Source organism: Pristiophorus japonicus, chromosome 7, assembly GCF_044704955.1.
Source record: "Pristiophorus japonicus isolate sPriJap1 chromosome 7, sPriJap1.hap1, whole genome shotgun sequence".
Lineage (NCBI taxonomy): Eukaryota > Metazoa > Chordata > Chondrichthyes > Pristiophoridae > Pristiophorus > Pristiophorus japonicus.
In genome coordinates, this window is record NC_091983.1 from 189,931,639 (window position 1) to 189,952,912 (window position 21,274).

The 21,274-nt window shown below is 43.0% G+C and overlaps 1 protein-coding gene across 2 annotated transcripts in view; it reads left to right on the plus strand.

The window, feature by feature from the left end:
* The window catches only part of LOC139267377 (uncharacterized), a 290,673-nt gene that overhangs the window by 174,222 nt on the left and 95,177 nt on the right, over positions 1-21,274 (plus strand). Inside the window, exon 1 of one of the 2 annotated variants that reach the window (XM_070885624.1) lies at positions 16,861-16,907. The exons of the other annotated variant lie outside the window; for it this stretch is intronic. Coding sequence (XP_070741725.1) covers positions 16,905-16,907 — 3 coding nt within the window. The 5' untranslated portion in view covers positions 16,861-16,904. Of the gene's footprint in view, positions 1-16,860; positions 16,908-21,274 lie in introns of those variants that run through there. 2 annotated transcript variants of the gene reach the window in all.

The window sequence follows — 21,274 nt, forward strand, 5'->3', positions numbered from 1 at the left end:
CGACTGTGTGGAGATAATCGAGCTGAGATGACCCGAACACACCTTCCAGGCTCCAGTGGCAGGACTCCGGAGGAAGAAAATCAGACCCAGAGGCGACTTCCCAGCTTCGGTGGTAGAACCCTGGGAGAAGAGGATCACAGCAGTCGACATCGTGGATGGAAGAAAGATGGCGCCCAAACCACGAGGCGAGGTGAAGAAAAAGATGGCGGCGGCTGGACCATGAGGTGCAGAGCTGATGGAGCAACATGTGGCACCAAGCGAAAAAGAGGATTGGGGTAAAGATAGCAAGGCTCTCTTTATGGAGGCCCACAACTCACCACAATTAAAAGGACAGTTTCACACTCTCAATCAATGTGACAGCAACTGTGAATTAGATGTAAAATGTGCAATTCATGATCAGAGTTGTGTACATGCAATAAGCAAGGAAAAGTCGAATGATTGCGATCGGAGCTACAGGTTATTTACAATAAGTAATGAAACGTTGTGCGATGTAGCATTTCAGCTGCATTCAGTTAATGCAGCGGGCAAACTCCCATCGGGAGCACACAGGTCCAGCGAGCTACCCAATACTGTAGCCTGTATCCCTGGGACCAGAGTGATGCACCACAGAGTGTGGCCACAAGCAGCTAATATATACAAGCTGCAGAGCAAGCGAGGTATCGATACCGTGCCCCCAATCGGCTCCACTTCTCAGGCACGCAATTGCACCAACCACCACGAGCCTGAAAGAGCAAACTGCGCTAAGGCGCAGCCCCCAGACCCTATCGCCACCAGGGCTACACCCGGGAACGAAGGGTCACCCACAACGGTTCTCCCAAATGGGACTGGGACCAGCCAGGATCCCAAACCAACTAGGCACCGCGCCGCCACCAGACTACCTGGACACCATCCAGCAGTTCTGGCACTAGTTTGTCCTCACGCACTGGTGCTGACCCCAGCACTGACTCCAAGTATATACCTCACCACGGTACCACGAATGCAATACTGTAAATGCAAATTTTTTTTTTGGACTTGAATGTATATGAGTGTAATGAGCTAACAGCACAATCTTTATGGGGGGGGGGGCAGAGGGAGAGAGAGAATGGAGTGGTCATGGACTCACAAACAGAAACCACCAGCAACTCTACTGCCAACGAAACACCACGTATTCACCCAAGCTGGAAACGACCCCCCAAGGGTCAACCAGATAGAGCTAAACCCAGAGCACAGTCAATGCAAAGGCGATTTGCACTAAGGGCTTGGGGGAGAGTGATGTCATGTATCCTACATGGTTACTGCTTGTACTATTAAAAGGTGTGCCACCAGAGGGCACTGCAGTGGGAGACTTGTAGGTTACCTGTACAGGTGTGTCAAGCCTAGTATAAAAGGCAGGCCACCATGTGTGATCCTCACTCTGGAGTTATATTAAATGGACTAAGGTCACTACAGTTCAAGCACAACACATTGTCTCGTGGAGTCATAATTAGAGCATCTGAAGACATAACACTAACTTTTTGTGTTTCATGCACAAGGACCCCTAACTCCCTCTGTACGGCAGTATTTTGTAATTTTTTCTCCATTTAAATAATAATTTGCATTTTTATTTTTTCTGTCAAAGTGGATAACCTCACGCTTTCCCACATTATATTCCATCTGCCAAATTTTTGCCCGCTTACTTCGACTGTCTATATCCCTTTGCAGATTTTTTGTGTTCTCCTCACAACTTGCTTTCCCATCCATCTTTGTATTATCAGCAAACTTGGCTACATTACACTCGGTCCCTTCATCAAAGTCATTAATATAGATTGCAAATAGTTGAGGCCCCAGCACCGATCCCTGTGGCACCCTACTAGTTACTGTTTACCAACCGGAAAATGACCCATTTATCCCGACTCTGTTTTCTGTTAGTTAGCCGATCCCCTATCCATGTTAATATATTACCCCCAACCCCGTGAACTTTTATGTTATGCAGTAGTCTTATCGAATGTCTTCTGGAAAACCAAATACACTACATCCACTGGTTCCCCTTTATCCACTCTGCTCATTACATCCTTAAAGAACCCCATCAAATTTGTCAAACATGATTTCCCTTTCATAAAACCATACTGACTTTGCTTGACTGTATTATGCTTTTTGAAATGTCCTGCTACTGCTTCCTTAATAATGGACTCCAGCATTTTCCCAACGACAGATGTAAGGCTAACTGGTCTATAGTTTCCTGCTTTCTGTGTGCCTCCTTTTTTAAATAAGGACCTTATATTTGCGGTTCTCCAATCCGCTGGGACCCCCCCTGAATTCAGAGAATTTTGGTAGATTACAACCAATGCATCTCTGCAGCCACTTCTTTTAAGACCCTAGGATGCAAGCGTCAGGTCCAGGGGACTTGTCCACCTTTAGTCCCATTATTTTACCGTGTAGTACTTCTTTAGTGATAGTGATAATTTTAAATTCCTCCTGCCTTATAGCCCCTTGATTATCCATTATTGGTATGTTTTTAATGTCTTCTACCGTGAAGACCGATACAAAATATTTGTTCAATGTTGATAGGTCCTTACTATACAGTATAAATGCACACGAGGCCCATGCTTGAGAGAAGGTCAGTCTGTGACCTGTCCTTTATTTCTTAGTGCTCCAAGTGATGAAGGTGGGTGGAGCTTCCCCTTTTGTACCTGAAGGCCCAGGTTAGGAGTGTCTCCCACCTAGTGGTCATTGTTCTCACAGTGTACAACTTAGGTCAGATTATACATGGGTTACAATGCTGGTTGAATACATGACAAACGTCTCTGCCATTTCCCTGTTCTCCATTATTAATTCCCCAGTGTCATTCTCTAAGGGACCAACATTTACTTTAGCCAATCTTTTCCTTTTTATATACCTGTAGAAAGTATTACTATCTGTTTTAATATTTCTTGCTAGTTTACTTTCATAATCTATCTTCCCTCTCTACTTTTTTTTAGTCGCCGGGAAAAATAAGCCAAAGAGCGGAATTTTGCTCAAAAAAAGTGAAAGAAAACATGCATCCGCAGGATTTATTATTCAGTTTCTGGACATTATGCTTAGTGAGAAAGGCACAATTTTAGGACACAATGCTAGTGGAATAAATATCATAATGTGAATCTAAGAAATATCATGATGTGAATCTAAGAAATACAGGAGATCATTGTCCAATGGGCGTGAGAGTTCCGGCCCGAGTTTATATTGGCTTTACGCAAAGCCTAAAATAAATCACTTATCATTCAATGAATACTTTGGGGCCGAAATTGCCCATCGCTGCAAACAGTGCGCACCTACCCTGTTTCAGATGTTTTTACCGGCACGGTTGATGCGGTGGCCTCGACTGAAATTCCGCTCTTTGACTTTTTTTCCCCAGTGGACCGGAAGTCGATCATAATGGGGGCGGAGGTGAGGCGGTAAGCGGAAGTTTGCACACTAGAGGGGCAGGAGTGGGGGGGGGGGGGGGGGGGGGAAGTGGCTGGGGGGCTGACTGTCCTATGTGTCAGTCATCCACGTAATATTGATGATGTCATCACATAGGCGCGTCACCACATCTCTCGCCTTCATTTAAAGGGGAGAACCTGTGCGATTCTTGAAGTTCGGTCCACTGGGCCACCAGGGAGGGTTACGCCAGCAGCCTGGTACCCAGGAGGGTATCTGACAAAAAAAATTAAGATGGTGGCCATGGCAGTGGGTCCTCCCCTTTAATGTCAGCCGCACCGCCATTTTGAGCATACCCCAAGCACAGTGCACCGGCAGAAAAAGCTGCCGGTGGCACCAAGCGGCGGCAGCAAAGGTTTTCTCCGCAGAATTTCGTAATCGGGGGGGAATCGGCGGTGCATGCTCCGATGATGCATTTAGGACGGATCGTCAGCAGCAGAGTGGTAGTGCGGGGAGCAGGCCACCTCTGGGATACCGCAAGAGCGGAATTTTCAAAATGGCGGCCATTCCACGAAAAATCGGCGGCCATTGCACTCCGCAGCGTGGACGCTGATTTCCGTTGGTAACAGGCCTTAAGGGAAGGGGCAATTTCGGCCTCTTTGTGTCTGTTTTCACAAAAGGGAGGGACAATGCAGACATTGCAATCAGGGAGGAGGAAGTGTGAAGTATTAGATGAAATAAATATAATGAGAGAGGAAGTATTGTAAGGTTTTGCATCTTTGAAAGTGGATAAATCCCCAGGGCCGGATGAAATGTATCCCAGGTTGTTAAGCGAAGCAAGAGAGGAAATAGCAGAGGCTCACTGGCTACCGGTGTGGTGCTGGAGGACTGAAAGATTGCTAATGTTGTACCATTGTTTTAAAAAGGGAGGAAGAGCTAGACTGAGTAATTACAGGCCAGTCAGCCTAACTTAGGTGTTGGGAAAATTATTGGAAACATTTCTGAGGGCAGGATAAATCTTCATTTAGAATGACACGGATTAATCAACGACAGTCAGCATGGATTTGTTACGGTCGTGTCTGACTAACTTGATTTAATTTTTTGAGGAGGTAACAAGGAGGGTCGATGAGGGTAGTGCATTTGATGTAGCGTATGTGGATTTTAGAAAGACTGGTCACGAAAGTAAAAGCCCATGGGATCCAAAGCAAAGTGGCAAGTTGGATCCAAAATTGGCTCAGAGGCAGGAAGCAGAGGGTAATGGTTGATGGGCGTTTTTGTGACTGGAAGGCTGTTTCCATTAGGGTTCCGCAGGGCTCAGTACTCGATCCCTTGCTTTTTGTGGTATACATCAATGATCTGGACTTGAATATAGGGGGTATGATTAAGAACTTTAGATGCTTCAAAAATTGGCTGTGTGGTTGATAATGAAGAAGAAAGCTGTAGACTGCAGGAAGCTATCAATGGACTGGTCAGGTGGGCAGAACAGTGGCAAATGGAATTCAATTCGGAGAAGTGTGAGATAATGCATTTTTGGAGGGCTAACAAGGAAAGGAAATACACAATAAATGGTCGGAGAAGTGTAGAGGAACAGAGGGACCTTGGAGTGCATGTCCACAGGTCCCTGAAGGTAGCAGGACAGGTATATAAGGTGGTTAAGAAGGCATACGGGATACTTGTCTTTATTAGCCGAGGCATAGAATATAAAAGCAGGAAGGTTATGCTTGAACTGTATAAAGCACGAGTTAGGCCACAGCTGGAGTACTGCATGCAGTTCTGGTCACGACATTACAGGAAAGATGTGATTGCACTCGAGAGGGTACAGAGGAGATTTATGAGGATGTTACCTGGACTGGAGAATTATAGCTGTGAGAAAAGATTGGATAGGTTGGGGCTGTTTTCTTTTGATCAGAAGAGGCTGTGGGGAGACCTAATTGAGGTGTATAAAATTATGAGGTACCTAGATAAGAGTGAACAGGAAGGACCTATTGGCCTTAGCAGAGGGGTCAATAACCAGGAAGCATAAATTTAAAGTAAGTGGTCGGAGGTTTAGAGGAGATTTGAGGAGAATTTTTTTCACCCAGAGTGCGGTGTAGGTCTGAAACTTACTGCCTGAAAGGGGTAGAGGTAGAAACCTTCATAGCATTTATAAAGTACTTGGATATGCACTTGAAGTGCCATAACCTACAAGGTTACGGACCAAGAGCTGGAAAGTGGGATTAGGCTGGCACAGACAATGGGCCTCCTTCTGTGCTGTAAATGTCTATGATTCTATGATACTAAGAAAGGATGGAATGAGAACAGCTTAGCCTATCATGCCTGCTCCTTACACAGATTTGTACAGTCTACAATATCTTGGGCTCCATCCATGTAATCTCCCGAGGGAAAGATCTCTGTAAATACTCCCAAATTCCCAAATGTAATCAATAAAACTCCAGATGAGTTATCCATCTTCAGATCACCTGGATGGTTGTTCTCTAGTCAAACCCACCCCTCCCTCTCTTCCACTACCCACTCCCTGCACAACCAGTGCTGAAGCCCACTTCTGCAACAGAGAATTTTTAACTTAACCCTTTATGCTGCTGGCCTTAGTGAATCTGGCAAGTTTACTTTGGTGTTGCCACTGAATGTATGAGACTGACATGGCCATGACACTAGCACAGTACTAAACCAATATGAAAGCAGCTATTGTGATCAGTGAAGAATTTGATCAATTTTGTCTATATCTATCCCTATAGCCACCAATTACATTCCAAAACAGGTATTTGTTGCTACTTTTCAAGAGTCCATTGAAGCAGTCAATGGAGCAGGTCCTGCATGTGAAAAATCAGTGGTGAGAAGGGGACATGGGAGACTCTCGCACTTGCATCAGTTTATTAGCCAAAGCAAAGTGCTGTTATCTTCCATGGAGCTGGAACTCGAGCTGGTTTCTGCTGCAGAGCAAGCCTCAGCTGTGTGTTTGGGGAGACATTGAATGTTCTCTTCATCCAACTAATGTTTCGATGCCATCCTTTTCTATTAGTTGTATTCTTCAAGCTAATTTAATTTAAAATAAAATTTAATATTGGGCTTATTAACTGAAATGGCAGGCATAGTAACTGTTTGAGTAATATCCACTTCACCTCACCCCATACGAAAGAGGTATCAAAAACATGCATTCTCTAAGTGGAGACAGTCATATTATGGTTATGATACTGGACTAGTAACCCAGATACTGTAACCTCAAATCCCGCCATAGCAAATTGAATTTGATAAATCTGATAATATGTCGTTTGGCACCGAAATAAATGATTATGAAAGCTGCCAGATTGTCATAAAAACCCAACTAGTTCACCAATGTCCTTCAGGGAAGAGAACCCGCTATCTGATTTGACCTCCAGTGCCATGCAATGTGGTTCACACGCACTGCCCTCAGGGCAACTAGAAATGAGCAATAAATGCAGGATTGCAGAAATCCAAAGAAAAGAGAATCCAAAACCCACACATCTATTCTCCTTCATTCTGTACGCAAATTAAAAATGACTATTTAGAAATGGTCAGAGTATTGTTCAGAGAGAAAAAAAATGACAAATTTTCTTTCAAATAATTCAATTCATTGGAGACACTAATTATTCCAGTGCTTTTCTAGTAATTTGACTTTGGTAATCTTTTCTCAAATTCACATCTAATCACCCTGTGGAGATGAGTTTCCTCAGCTGGTACAGAAAATTCCGGCCTATAAGTTTGTTACACTTGTTGAGATTGCATTGTGTTTTAGCTGTCACCCTTTTTACGGAGACTGATTGGGTCTTGAGTTTTGATCAAATGCTATTTTGCATCTATTGACTTTTTTCGTCGTTATCAAGGTGTCGAAGTAACACCTTCCAGCTTCAAAACTGTTCGTCTGCATTTTTTTTAATTGTAAGTAATCAGGACAAATCTCACAGAATTAACAAAAATCCACTGAGACCAGTGTAGTTAATGGACAAATCAGCAGGTGCATAGACTTCTTTCGCTTCTAGTAATAAGGAAATTTATTTTGCAATTAATTTATTTCACATATGTAAAGCAGGTTTAATTGACATAATACATCAAAATATTTTATTATTAATGATATAAAAATTATACTCACCATGTTTCACATAATTAACATCCTGAGTTACATGGGAAACCTGGTTGTCTAATAATAAACCTAATGTGTTTGTATAAAATTCTTTTATTTTTAACCAGAGTCATGAACCCCAGATAAATTAATAACAGTTTTTGAAATTGTGCACAAAGGAATTTTAGAAGAATGTGCTAAGCAATGGGCTCCTAGAGCAAATTAATGTGCATGGATCAACAAAGAGCTGGTGAAGTGATATATTATAAGGATGAGGATGCTCCTTTAGTCATTGTGTCCAAAACCTACCTTTAAATGACTTGGAGATATGGTTGCACTCTTGGGATAACAGGGGATTATGCTGATTAGATCGAATAGTCATATGTAAATTAGGTTTATTATTAGACAACCAGCTTTCCCATGTAACTCAGGATGTTAATTATGTGAAACATGGTGAGTATAATTTTTATATCATTAATAATAAAATATTTTGATGTATTATGTCAATTAAACCTGCTTTACATATGTGAAATAAATTAATTGCAAAATAAATTTCCTTATTACTAGAAGCGAAAGAAGTCTATGCACCTGCTGATTTGTCCATTAACTACACTGGTCTCAGTGGATTTTTGTTAATTTTGTGAGATTTGTCCTGATTACTTACAATTTAAAAAAAAGCAGATGAACAGTTTTGAAGCTGGAAGGTGTTACTTCGACACCTTGATAACGACGAAAAAAGTCAATATATGCAAAATAGCATTTGATTAAAACTCAAGACCCAATCAGTCTCCGTAAAAAGGGTGACAGCTAAAACACAATGCAATCTCAACAAGTGTAACAAACTTATAGGCCGGAATTTTCTGTACCTGCGCGAACCAGTCGTCCTGGCAGGTTGCGATCCCGTCCTTCATACCATGCTGCTCCTGAGATCGACTGGCGCAACATGTGGCAGCCATATGGGTGTAATGCCTGAAGTTAAGTAAATCTGGCCATGGTGAGCCTATTCCTGACCTACCGGGCAGCAATGTGCTCAGGTGCTGGTGGGAGCTGGACTGCACATTTCTCCTGCTCATCCTCCTCCTCTGAAGAAGCTGTGCGCTCAGTACCTTACTCCTCAGACAGCGCTAATCCTTGCTGCTGTGCTATGTTGTGCAGGAGGCAGCAGACCATGACAATTCTGGAGACCCTGGCTGGTGCGTACTGAAGGGCTCCTCCAGATCGGTCAAGGCATCTGAAGCGCATTTTCAGCATGCCTATTGTCTGCTTTACAACGCATGTGGTGGAAATGTGGCTTTCATTATATCTCTCCTGGGCCTTAGTACTTGGCCTCCTCAAGGGTGTAGTGAGCCATGTCTTCAGTGGATAGACCTCGTCTCTAATCAGCCAGCTGGAAAGTCTTTTTAGAGGAGCGAAGAGCTGAGGGAGACCACAGGACGAAAGAGTCACAACAGTTACCAAGGGATTTTGCACACACATGCATGATAATCTTCCTGTGGTTGCAGACGAGCTGCACATTGAGCGAGTGGAAGCCCTTACGGTTGACAACATTCCTGGGTGATGCTGGGGTGCCCTGATGGCCACATGTGTGAAGTCAATGATGTCCTGCACCCATGGAAAGCCAGGCAGAGCGACAAAGCTGAGCGCCCGCTCAGTAACACTTGCTTCATCAGTGGCAAAATTGATATAATTGGCTGACTTGTCAAACAGGGTATCTGTGACCTGTATAATGCATCTGTGGGCGACCGACTGCGAGATGCCGCAAATGTCTGCTGCAGATCCCTGGAAGGAGCCTGAGGCAAAGTTGACTTTGACAGCCACTGTTAAGGCTTGTCTGCCCAATCCGCTGGACTGCAGCTCTTGCTCCAGCAATGTGTAAATGTCTGCAACGAACTGGCACGATATCCTGAGCCTCCTTTGGCACTGCTGCTCAGTCAAGTTGAGGAAGCTCATCCTCTGCCTGTATCGCCTGTGTTCAGAGCATCCCCTCCGGTGTAGTGCAGGCTTGTGCTGATGCCCTCTGTCCTGTACAGCATCAGGGCCTTGAGGGGAAGTTTGGTGTTGTTGTTGTTGGCGCTACTGGTGTGCCTGGTGCTGCTGATGTTGGGGCTCATCATGGTCCGATTGTGAAGACTAAATGACACAGTATAAACGGCACCCATGCTGATGGAATAGACAGCAAGTCAAGTAGAGATAACAGAAGCAATCTGTCAATGGTGTGATAGGTTCTGGATGAGGTGACACTGGATGCCGACGTTGCTGGAAACACTTGCAACCTCTAGAAAGCTAAATCTGTGCTGATAATGCAGTCAACAACAGCATCTGCCTCATGATCAGCTGCGAGGTGGGAGTTTTTATTGTACATTTCATGCTGAGCTGGATCAATGGCCACTCAACTTTCGTCTCAGGCTCATAGATGTGGTTCCTGAGCTGCGTGATTCCCATGCTCATCCAGGGAAATTTGAAAGGCAGGGTGAAAAAGGCACTTAAAGGTCTAACACGTACCTCATAATGATTTAAATTAGCTCGCCTGCTTTTGCCGTTCAGGTCGCTGGCAAACGCACATAAGAACATAAGAACATAAGAATTAGGAACAGGAGTAGGCCATCTAGCCCCTCGAGCCTGCTCCGCCATTCAATAAGATCATGGCTGATCTGGCCGTGGACTCAGCTCCACTTACCCGCCCTCTCCCCGTAACCCTTAATTCTCTTATTGGTTAAAAATTTATCTATCTGTGACTTGAATACATTCAATGAGCTAGCCTCAACTGCTTCCTTGGGCAGAGAATTCCACAGATTCACAACCCTCTGGGAGAAGAAATTCCTTCTCAACTCGGTTTTAAATTGGCTCCCCCGTATTTTGAGGCTGTGCCCCCTAGTTCTAGTCTCCCCGACCAGTGGAAACAACCTCTCTGCCTATATCTTGTCTGTCCCTTTCATGATTTTAAATGTTTCTGTAAGATCACCCCTCATCCTTCTGAACTCCAACGAGTAAAGACCCAGTCTACTCAATCTATCATCATAAGGTAACCCCCTCATCTCCGAAATCAGCCTAGTGAATCGTCTCTGTACCCACTCCAAAACCAGTATATCCTTCCTTAAGTAAAGTAACCAAAACTGCACGCAGTACTCCAGGTGCGGCCTTACCAATACCCTATACAGTTGCAGCAGGACCTCCCTGCTTTTGTACTCCATCCCTCTCGCAATGAAGGCCAACATTCCATTCGCCTTCCTAATTACCTGCTGCACCTGCAAACTAACTTTTTGGGATTCATGCACAAGGACCCCCAGGTCCCTCTGCACCTCAGCATGTTGTAATTTCTCCCCATTCAAATAATATTCCCTTTTACTGTTTTTTTCCCCCAAGGTGGATGACCTCACACTTTCCGACATTGTTTCCATCTGCCAAACCTTAGCCCATTCGCTTAACCTATCCAAATCTCTTTGCAGCCTCTCTGTGTCCTCTACACAACCCGCTTTCCCACTAATCTTTGTGTCATCTGCAAATTTTGTTGCACTACACTCTGTCCCCTCTTCCAGGCCATCTATGTATATTGTAAACAGTTGTGGTCCCAGCACCGATCCCTGTGGCACACCACTAACCACCGATTTCCAACCTGAAAAGGACCCATTTATCCCGACTCTCTGCTTTCTGTTCGCTAGCCAATTCTCTATCCATGCCAATACATTTCCCCTGACTCAGCGTACCTTTATCTTCTGCAGTAACCTTTTGTGTGGCACCTTATCGAATGCCTTTTGGAAATCTAAATGCACCACATCCATCGGTACACCTCTATCCCGAGGCACCCGAGGGAAAGGCGCGTTGGGATGGGATGACGGCGGGTTCACAACCCGCTGCAAGTTATTTCAAATTTCCCACTCGACCCGCCTCCAATCGCTCCCGTACGGACCCCAGAAAATTCCGGCCAAAGAAGTAACATTCATATTTTAAATATTGACAGAAAAGGCCAACACTACACATAAAATGGCAGATGGGCTGTCTTCCAATAAATATTGTAAATATTTATTGCTATGTCATAAGGTACTTATTTTGAAGCGCCGTGTTTTTGGTACTGCCTGTTTATAGAGAAATAAAAGCAGAAAACGCAGAGAATGCAAAGGTGCCCCACCCCAATTTTCAACTGCTGGCCGCTCGGTTTTCAGGCACAAAATAGGGGGCTGAATTTATTCCCCATTAACTCAGTCAAACAATGAAAACGCATTTGAAAAGGTGAAAATAAAAAAAAAAATAACCCATGAGGCAGTAAAAATGCATGGGAAAGACACCAGAAGAAAAAAAAAAGAGTGAAACTAGTTCTGAAATGGAACAGGAATGGGAGAAGCAGACAAGAAAGATGGAGAGATAGCTAAAGTCTGAAACTGCTAAAGTAAATGTTCAGACCAGAGACCATTCAAAGATTGAATAGTCAGAGTGAGAATGAGAGTTGGAGTGCGTGACAGGAAGGTCCGGATTACACTTGTTGGCAGAACAGAAATGTTCAGCAAAGTGGTCACTCAATCTGCATTTGATATCCACAACTTACTTGTAGGTGGGAGGATTCTTAAATATGCAAATTCGGGTCCTACGCCAATTGTAGGACCCTGGTTGCAAAATTCAAATACAACTCATATCAACAGAAGTGAATATAGTATACTGGATTGGAACAGGTTTCATCTCCTTCAGTTTCACAGGAAAGGATCAGGGGAATGGCAATCAGAACTCAGGGTAATGGAAGAGTGAATAGAAAATGAGGAGGACAAGAGAACCTTGACATTGTCATGAGAGGCACGACAAATGACTTGGACGTAGTCAAGGGCCCTGTTGACCAGAGGAAGGCAAACTTCAGCTGAGGAAGATGGAGGACATTTTAGAAGCCTTGGTCATTAAAGCTGATGTGATAGAAACAGCCCCCTGGAATTTCTGCAGATCAGGAGAACTTCGTATAAATTTAGGGCCAGAGAAACTGTGAGGAAGGGATGGAGTCTTCGCAGGAAGTATAATTCAAATTGCATGTGCACAATTTTGCAGCCTGTGCTCCCTGAACACCATTCCACGGCACTATTTCGAAGAAGAGCAGGGGAGTTATCTCCGGTGTCCTGGCCAATATTTATCCCTCAATCAACATCACTAAACAAATTATCATGTCATTATCACATTGCTGTTTGTGGGAACTTGCTGCGTGCAAATTGGCTGCCACGTTTCCTACATTACAACAGTGAGTACACTACACTTCAAAAAGTACTTAATTGGCTGTAAAGCGCTTTGGGATGTCTGGTGGTCGTGAAAGGCGCTATATAAATGCAAGTCTTTCTTTATGATCACCCAACTGCAGAATTAGCCTTAAAGAGTTGCATGTTTTCTATGTTTGTATAAAGTTTTCTTCTTACTAATGTATTCCTTCGGTTTGGATGCAAGTAAAAACATGCTATACAGATAAATGACTGGGGGCTAGAATTTGCACTGGTTCACTGCCTGGTTTCTCGGCAGTATTGGCCGTTTTGGGCGAGAACTGGGTCGGCGAAAAATTCCCCAGCTGAGGCATGCCGGCGGTTTCGAAGTACCGCTGGGGAGCGGACCGCCGGCGTGCACCATCCACAGATCACCCTGGCGCGATCTTTGGCTGAGCGGGGACCCGTAGGTAAGTATATTAAAAAAATTGTTTTAAACGCCCATGAGGATCAGCGGAGCTGAGCAATAGGTAAATAGGTCTGCAAAATAATGGTAAGTAATTGGTTTTTTACTATTTATTTTCAAAATCTGTTGGGATGATTTAATGTAAAAGTATGTTGGGAATGTTTTTTTGATTTTTTAGTTAGGTTTTTTAAAATATTATTTTTATTTTTCTCGTGTTAGGCCTAACCCGCAACCTCGGGATAAATTTTTATAGATTTTTTAATTTATCGCCCATTTTCCTTAGACACAGCCCAATCTAGCTGAAATTGCACTTTCCCACCCAGGTTGGGGATGCAAGGCCCATATTTTTCACTAGGCAGATTTTAACATTTTTGGGGAAGGTTTTCGCCGGCCATAATCTTCCCAGCCTGAGCGGTTGTTTGGGCGGCAATTGGGCGTGGTGAGCTTTGGTGAAATTCTAGCCCTGGGACAAGAAGAATTTATGCAAATACATGTACAAGAGTGTTGTTACAAAACCAAGGAAAATAAATAAGCTATTATGAGTCATGTGCAATTAACTGGAATTGTGCTTTCAAGATTTGTGTCATGCAATATGAGTTAGTACATCGCACTGTTTTTTTTTGCATAATTTTTGATGTGGGCATTTACCACCTGCTTTAAAGACATTGGGGTAGATTTTCAACTTGTTGCCTGGCATTATGAATCAGTTGCCCATTACAGAAACTACCCAGATATTCATGTCCATTGCAGTTTCTATAGCAGGTGGCTGATCCACAACGTCAGTTTTACAACCAGGTGGCAAGTTGAACATTCACCCCATTATTCATTTTTTATCATCACAAGATCCCCAGATATTTACGGATGAAGAAAGCTATTCAGGTCCATTTTAATTCATCCATTCAAAACAACTCTACACACCCTTTTGCTGCATCGTTATTTCTTAAATTATTGTTGGATTTTTGCCTGCTTGGAAGTTGATTCCATGTATTGATTACCACCTTGACATGAAGAAGAACCTCCTGATAGCAGTCTCTTTTACTGGTTTAAATCTGTGTCTTTTTGTCCTACTCTCATATTCCAGGTTAAACTTTTTCATACCATTTACTATCTAACGTACCTCTATAAAATCACCTTAGATACCTCCATTCCAGCCTGAAAAGCCTCAGTCTGCAGTCTTTCCCCATGACCCAAACACCTAACATTGGGATTACCCTCATGACTCTACACTACCATTATCCCTTGTTCTTGGCGACCAGATCTGGACATAATACTCACGGAGCAGTTTGACCAGAGCAATCTACATCTTGATCACGACTTCCTCTGTTTTGTATTCTACTAATTTAGCCCCTGGTTAAGAGAGGGGAAATGTTCCTGCTCCCTTTTGAGCAAAGCGCAAAAGTATGGCTAGAATTGAACACAGATACGAAGGCTGATTTTCGTCTGCCCTGATTGCAAGTAGTGCCCGAAAAACGGGATGCAGTATAGAGGGAAAATGAATGGTAATTCTTTTTTTCCATTCTGCTCCTGAATAGCAGCACACCCAAACTTCCTCTATGGCTTTTCTGCTGTATGCACCTGATTATATCTGAAGAGGGTGCAGTAATGTAATTTACATGTAAATCAATGTAAGACTATATAGCGCACAGATTTCCTCCGATAGTGCCATGTGCAAATCAGGGGCAAACTGGCCCCTTAACAATCCGTGCTACCACTTCCTGAGCTGCTGTTTATGCATAAGCAGTGTTAAGAGATAGGCTAGTATTGTCAAGAAAAGTCTTTATTTTTGATTTTTGAATAAAAAATGGTTTTGCTGCCTCCGTATTTGTTGCTGAACTTCCATTCAGTGGGGGTAATTTTAATTCTGGGTGATAATGTAAAACAGCTGATATTGGATCTGGCACTGCCCTGTTAAGTAGTAAATGAACAAGCACTTTTGCAAGTGAGGAGCATGTTGGTAGGGAAGGTACTAGGGTAAAGAACTTCTTGAACATTAGTTCAGATGCAGAGTTTTTCAAATTACTTAAGTAGAGCCCCATCCCACTCTTTTATCTTTCACCTCACTTGGCAGGTAAGAACATTTTTTGTTAAGTTATCTTTCGCTAGAGCTGAGAAGATTGAGGGGTGATTTAATAGAGCTCTTCAAGATAATGAAAAGTTTTGTTAAAGTAAATAGTGAAAGATTATTCCCAGTGGTCAGCAAGGTGGCAATGAAAGGGCACAAATCTTATACACACACACACACACACACACACACAGGTACAACGTCGAAAATCTGGAAACCTCGGGACCGAGACCGCTCTGGATTATGTGCATTTCTGGACTTCGGAACGTCTTCATGACGTCCTGAATCCGGAAACGTTCAAGCCCAGGTTTGTGTATTTCCAGACTTTGAAATGTCTTTCCGACATCCTGAGTCCGGAATCATCTGGGCCAAGGTAGAGGAAGGGGGGGAAATCGAGCGCCGGCAGGGGGTGGGGTTGAACAGCGGTGGGGGGATTCTGGACAATCCCCGCCATGGATTGTCCCGGTGTCCAGATTCCAAAACAGTGCAGATTCCGGAACTCCAGATTCTCGATGCTGTACCTGTATATATACATTCTTAGCATGTGAGTGACACTGGCAGGCTCTATCTGTTGCCCATGTCTAGTTGCCTGGGAAGATGGTGGTGGGTCTTCTCCTTGAATTACAGCAGTCCTTGTGGTGATAGTCGTCCCACATTGGTGTTCGGCTGGGAATTCCAGGATATTGACACAGTGACGATGAAGAAGCAGTGACCAAGTCAGGATGTTGTGTAACCTGGAGGTGATGGTGTTCCTATGACATTTTTGCTCTTGTCCTTCATGGTAGTAAAGATCATAGGGGAGGGAGGTGCTGTCAAAGTAACCACGGTGAGATGCTGCAGTGCATCCCAAGGTCATACATAGTACAGCCACAGTGTGCCAATGGTGGAAAGGGCGAATATAAATCCTTTGGCAGGGTGACCAACTAAGCAAACTGAATGGTGTTGAGCTTCTTGAGTGTTGTTACGGCAGCACCCATCCAAGTGAGTGGTGAATATCCATCACACTCCTGACGAGCCTTGTAGGTAGTGAAGAGACTTTCAGGGTTAGGAGGTGATCCACCAGTCACAGAGTATCTAGCCTGTACCCTGCTCTTGTAGCCACACTGATGATGGCTGTTTTTCTTTTAGATAATATCAAAAAGAATTGAAAGGCCGGTTAGAAAAAACATTATTTATACAGAGGCTAGTTAAAATATAGAATTCTCTGCCACAAACTGTTGTTGTAGCAGTGTTTGTAAGTTCTTTTAAAATTGAATTATTTGTCTGAAAAATGGAACAATCTAGAGAGTAGAATTAAACTAAGTGGCCCTTACCAAGAAAAATGCTGATGCAGAGTAGTCTGTTCCTGTGATTTAACATGCAATGATTTGATGAATTCCATTAAATATATATGTGTGTGCGTGTGTTTGTAAGTACATTTGTAGTGTATATACAAATGTGTGTATGTGTGCAAGGCACCTATAGTAAACAAATAGAGAAAGAACATTAAAACAACTATTCAAAAATCTGAAACTTGACAACTTGTCCCATATTACCTGAATGATTAAATCTTCACAAGTTATTACCAAGAGTAGGTGACTTATTATGTCTGGGGGAAGTGAGGCAATAGGATTGTAGCCCAAGAGGTGGGGCATATGAATGACGATGAGTAATAAGGTATGTGTTGCTAAATTATGTTTGGAGCACAACAGTTGGGATACAGTGCAACCAGTCCGATAGAATTCACAGACTCCCAACAATCTGAGCGATAACTGTAGATGAAAAGCAAACTATTAAGAAATGGTAAGTAGGAGATATTAAGAAAATATTGTCTAACTTTGAAATTGTGTTTAGGTGTCAGAAATTGTCCGGATTATCGTTCTCTGAAGCGCGAATGTAGTGCAGGCACAAGGATTAATTGGTTTGTGTCTGGGCAGATACAACTGGAAGTTTTGGATTCCAGAGAGCTGGTTTGCTGCCACGTCATTTAACCGTTGAAAAGATTCCAGTCGCTCTCCTGATTGTTCAGTGAGTTTATCTATTAAGATTTCAGATTTGATCCCTAATCGCTTGTCGAGTTAGGTTTCAGATGCAGTGAGGGGTGCGGGCAGGTGCTACAATCGGCCCCTGCTCCTGTCTTTGGGAGAGGAATATCAGCTACAGCTCCCAATCGACTATTGTTCAGAGACTCGTGCTGGAAATGTGAATCTGACATCGAGTGAGTTGTTGTCCCCTGTGGTCAAATTGTCTCCTGATAGACAAAATCGATGTAATCAATTGGGCAGTGTAGTGCCTTGTGCCTGTAGAACATCAGAACAGGAGTAGGCTATTCAGCCACTCGTGCCTGATTAGTCATTCAATTAGATCTCAACCCCATATCGCTTGATACTTAACAAAAATTATCAACCTTAGTTTTGGAAGTTTCAATTGACCTAGAATTCACAGTCTTTTTGAGGAGAAAGTTCCAGATTTCTAATACTCTGCGTGTGAAGATTCCAGATTTAACTCCTGAATGGCCTTGCTCTAATTTTAAGATTTTGCAGCCTTGTTCTGGATTCTTCCACAAGAGGAAGTAGTTTCTCTTTATCCACCCTATCGAATTACTGTCATTTAAAACATCTAGATTAGATCACACTTCAATCTTCGATACTCAAGGAAATACAAACAACGTTTAGGCAACCTATCATCATAATTTAACCTCTTAACCCCTCCAGCATGATTCTGGTGAATTTATGTTGCACCCCGAATATGTCCTTCCTGAGGTTCGGTGCCCAGAACTGAATACAATACTCCAGATGGGGTCTAACCAAGGCTCTAACAACTGAAACATCACGTCCTCCCTTTTGTATTCCAAGTCCCTTGGGATAAATGTCAACATTCCATTAGCTCTTTTGATTGCTTTTTGCACTCATCCACTAGCTTTTAGTGAATTGTGTATATGTATACCCAAATTTCTTTGCTTGCCTGCAGTTCCTAGTTTCTCACCATTTAGAAAATATTCTGATTTGTCTTTATTGGATCCAAAGTGGATGACCTCACATTTCCCCCACATTTGTCACAGTTTTCTCCACTCACTTACTCTGTCTATGCTCTTTTGTCACTTCCTGCTCCCATCTGCACTACTTAGGTTGCCTCTTAACTTTCTGTGAAGACAGAATAAAAGAAAGACTTGCATTTATATAGCGCCTTTCATGACCACTGGACGTCTCAAAGCGCTTTACAGCCAATGAAGTACTTTTGGAGTGTAATCACTGTTGTAATGTGGGAAATGCGGCAGCCAATTTGTACCAGCAAACTCCCACAAACAGCAATGTGATAATGACCAGATATTCTGTTTTTGTTATGTTGATTGAGGGATAAATATTGGCCAGGACACCGGGGATAAACCCTCCTGCTCTTTTTCGAAATAGTGCCATGGGATCTTTTACATCCACCTGAGAGAGCAGACGGGACCTCAGTTTAACGTCTCATCCAAAAAGACGGCACCTCCGACATTGCAGCACTCCCACAGTACCGCACTGGAATGTCAGTCTAGATTATGTGCTCAAGTCTATGGAGTGGAACTTCAACCCACAACCTTCTGACTCAGAAGCGAGTGTGCTACCCGCTGAGCCGCAGCTGACAAAGTACTCATTTAACAAATCTACAATTTCCTTAATGTTGATTACAGTATCACCTGAACCTGTCTTTAATGGGCCCACATTTCCCTTAGCTGCACTCTCAATATATTTATAAAATATTTCACTGTTAGCCTTGAAATTCCTTGCAAGTTTTTATTTTGTATTCCTTTTTGCAGCTCTTGATACTTTTTGTATTCCTTATTGCATTTTGTCGCGCTCCCAATCTGCTGAATTTCTACTTTTCTTGGCATTTGTGTAAGCCATTTCTTTTAGTTTATACTGTATCTTACCTCATTTGTTGACCCATGATTGCCTAACTACACAAGTGGAGCTTTTGCCTTTTAGGGGTATTGTACTGGTCTTGTACCAAATACTCATTTGAATACCTCACACTGTCTGTTGGTTTACCCATTAATAGTTTAGCCCACTTTACTGTGGTCAGTTTATGTTTCATTCCTTCAAAGTCAGCCTTACTGAAGTTTAAAACCTTGTTTTGTGACGCTCCTGTAGTGGAGTATTTAAACTAAACACTCAACACCAGGTCTGGGTTCGAAGATTCAAGTAGTCTTTATTTTGCATCGGTGGGGAGCTTGTCTGTTGGTTGTCTGTAGCCAGGCCTCTCCAATGATACAAAGTTCCAAGCAACCTTTTATACACTTAATGATGCATGTCAGCCTCGTGCACGGCCCCCCTATGCCGTTTAATTGATCGAAAGTCCGCACAATTGCTGCTTGACAAATATCCTTGTGCATCACACAATCATTCGCCTATATCTCATACCAATTGGAGTTTTTCCAATGTGTCACTTTTGACCCATTGCCCTGTTTAACTGCCCCTCTGGGCCTCCAGTGGTTCAACAATTTGGCTATTTGTAATTGTCCTCCGGTTACACAGCTTGTAGCAATTAATCATTCTGAAATGTTATTTTCCTTTAAATACTTTAGAAAGTTGACCACTACAAAAGCCTATTTTAGCTCGTTTTAGTTCCAAGATCCATTCTTAACCCTTTAATTATAACAGAGCTCGAAAGTCCTACTTCAGTCCCTTTCAAACTTAATATCAAATTTGATCAGGTTATGGTCACTGTTCGCAAGATTCCCCTTACTGTCAGATCGTTAAGTAATTCTGGCTCGTTACTCATCAGTAAATCTAGTATGGCATGTTTCCTTTTCGATGTAAAACATACTGGGCCAGATCTTGCTGGAGTGGGGCATCTTGCAACATACGCCATCTTGTAACGTACGCCATTAGTTAGACATTTTCCTGTACCCATAAGCTTGAAATTTATTTTGTTGGAAGTGCGAGCTGATAACAATGCGGCGAGGGCAAAGCAGCATCTGGGAATGGCGGGACCAACACCATATCTCCTTAACCAATAAGATTTAAAGATTGAGAAAGAAACAGGAATGACTAAGAAGGAGGGTGAATTAGAGTTAAATCTAGTACGGAAAGAGAAATAAAGAGAGGGAAAGAAAGATTGGATTAAGAGAGGCCCTCATTTGAATGACTTCAATGGAAAATTGGTGAGTGGGTTGTGAGTAGGCTTCAATGGACATTTCACAAGAACATAAGAATTAGGAGCAGGAGTAGCCCATTCGGCCCCTCGAGCCTGCTCTGCCATTCAATGAGATCATGGCTGATCTTCTACCTCAACTCCACTTTCCTGCACTAACTCCATGTCACTTGATTCAATTAATATCCAAAAATCTATCAATCTCTGTCTTGAATATACTCAAAGACTGAGCCTCTACAGCTCTCTGGGATAGAGAATTCAGAGATTCACCACCCTCTGAGTGAAGACGTTTCTCCTCATCTCAGTCCTAAATGGCTGACCCCTTATTCTGAGACTGTGACCCCTGGTTCTAGACTCCTCAGCCAGAGGAAACATCCTCCCTGCATCTACCGTGTCAAGACCTGTAAGAATTCTGTATGTTTCAATGAGATCACCGTCATTTTTCTAAATTTTAGAGAATATAGGCCTGCTCTACTCAATCCCCCCTCATACGTCAACACCCCCCATCCCAGGAATCAGTATGGTGAATCTTCGTTGCACGCCCTCCATGGCAAGTATATTCTTTCTTAGGTAAGGAGACCAAAACTGTACACTATATTTCAGGTGTGGTCTCACCAGGGCCCTATATAATTGCAGTAAGACGTCTTTACTCTTATACTCAAATCTTCTAGTAATAAAGGCCAACATATCATAAGAACATAAAAAATAGGAGCAGGAGTAAGTCACCAAGCCCCTCGAGCATGCTCCGCCATTTAATAAGATCATGGCTGATCTGATCATGGACTCAGCTCCACTTCCCTGCCTGCTCCCCATAACCCCTTATTCCCTTATCACTCAAAAATCTGTCTATCTCCGCCTTAAATGTATTCAATGGCCCAGCCTCCACAGCTCTCTGGGGCAGAGAATTCCATAGATTTACAACCCTCAGAGCAGAAATTCCTCCTCATCTGAGTTCGAAATGGGTGGCCTCTTATTCTTAAACTATGCCCCCTAGTTTTAGTTTCCCCTATGAGTAGAAATATCCTTCTGCATCCAAC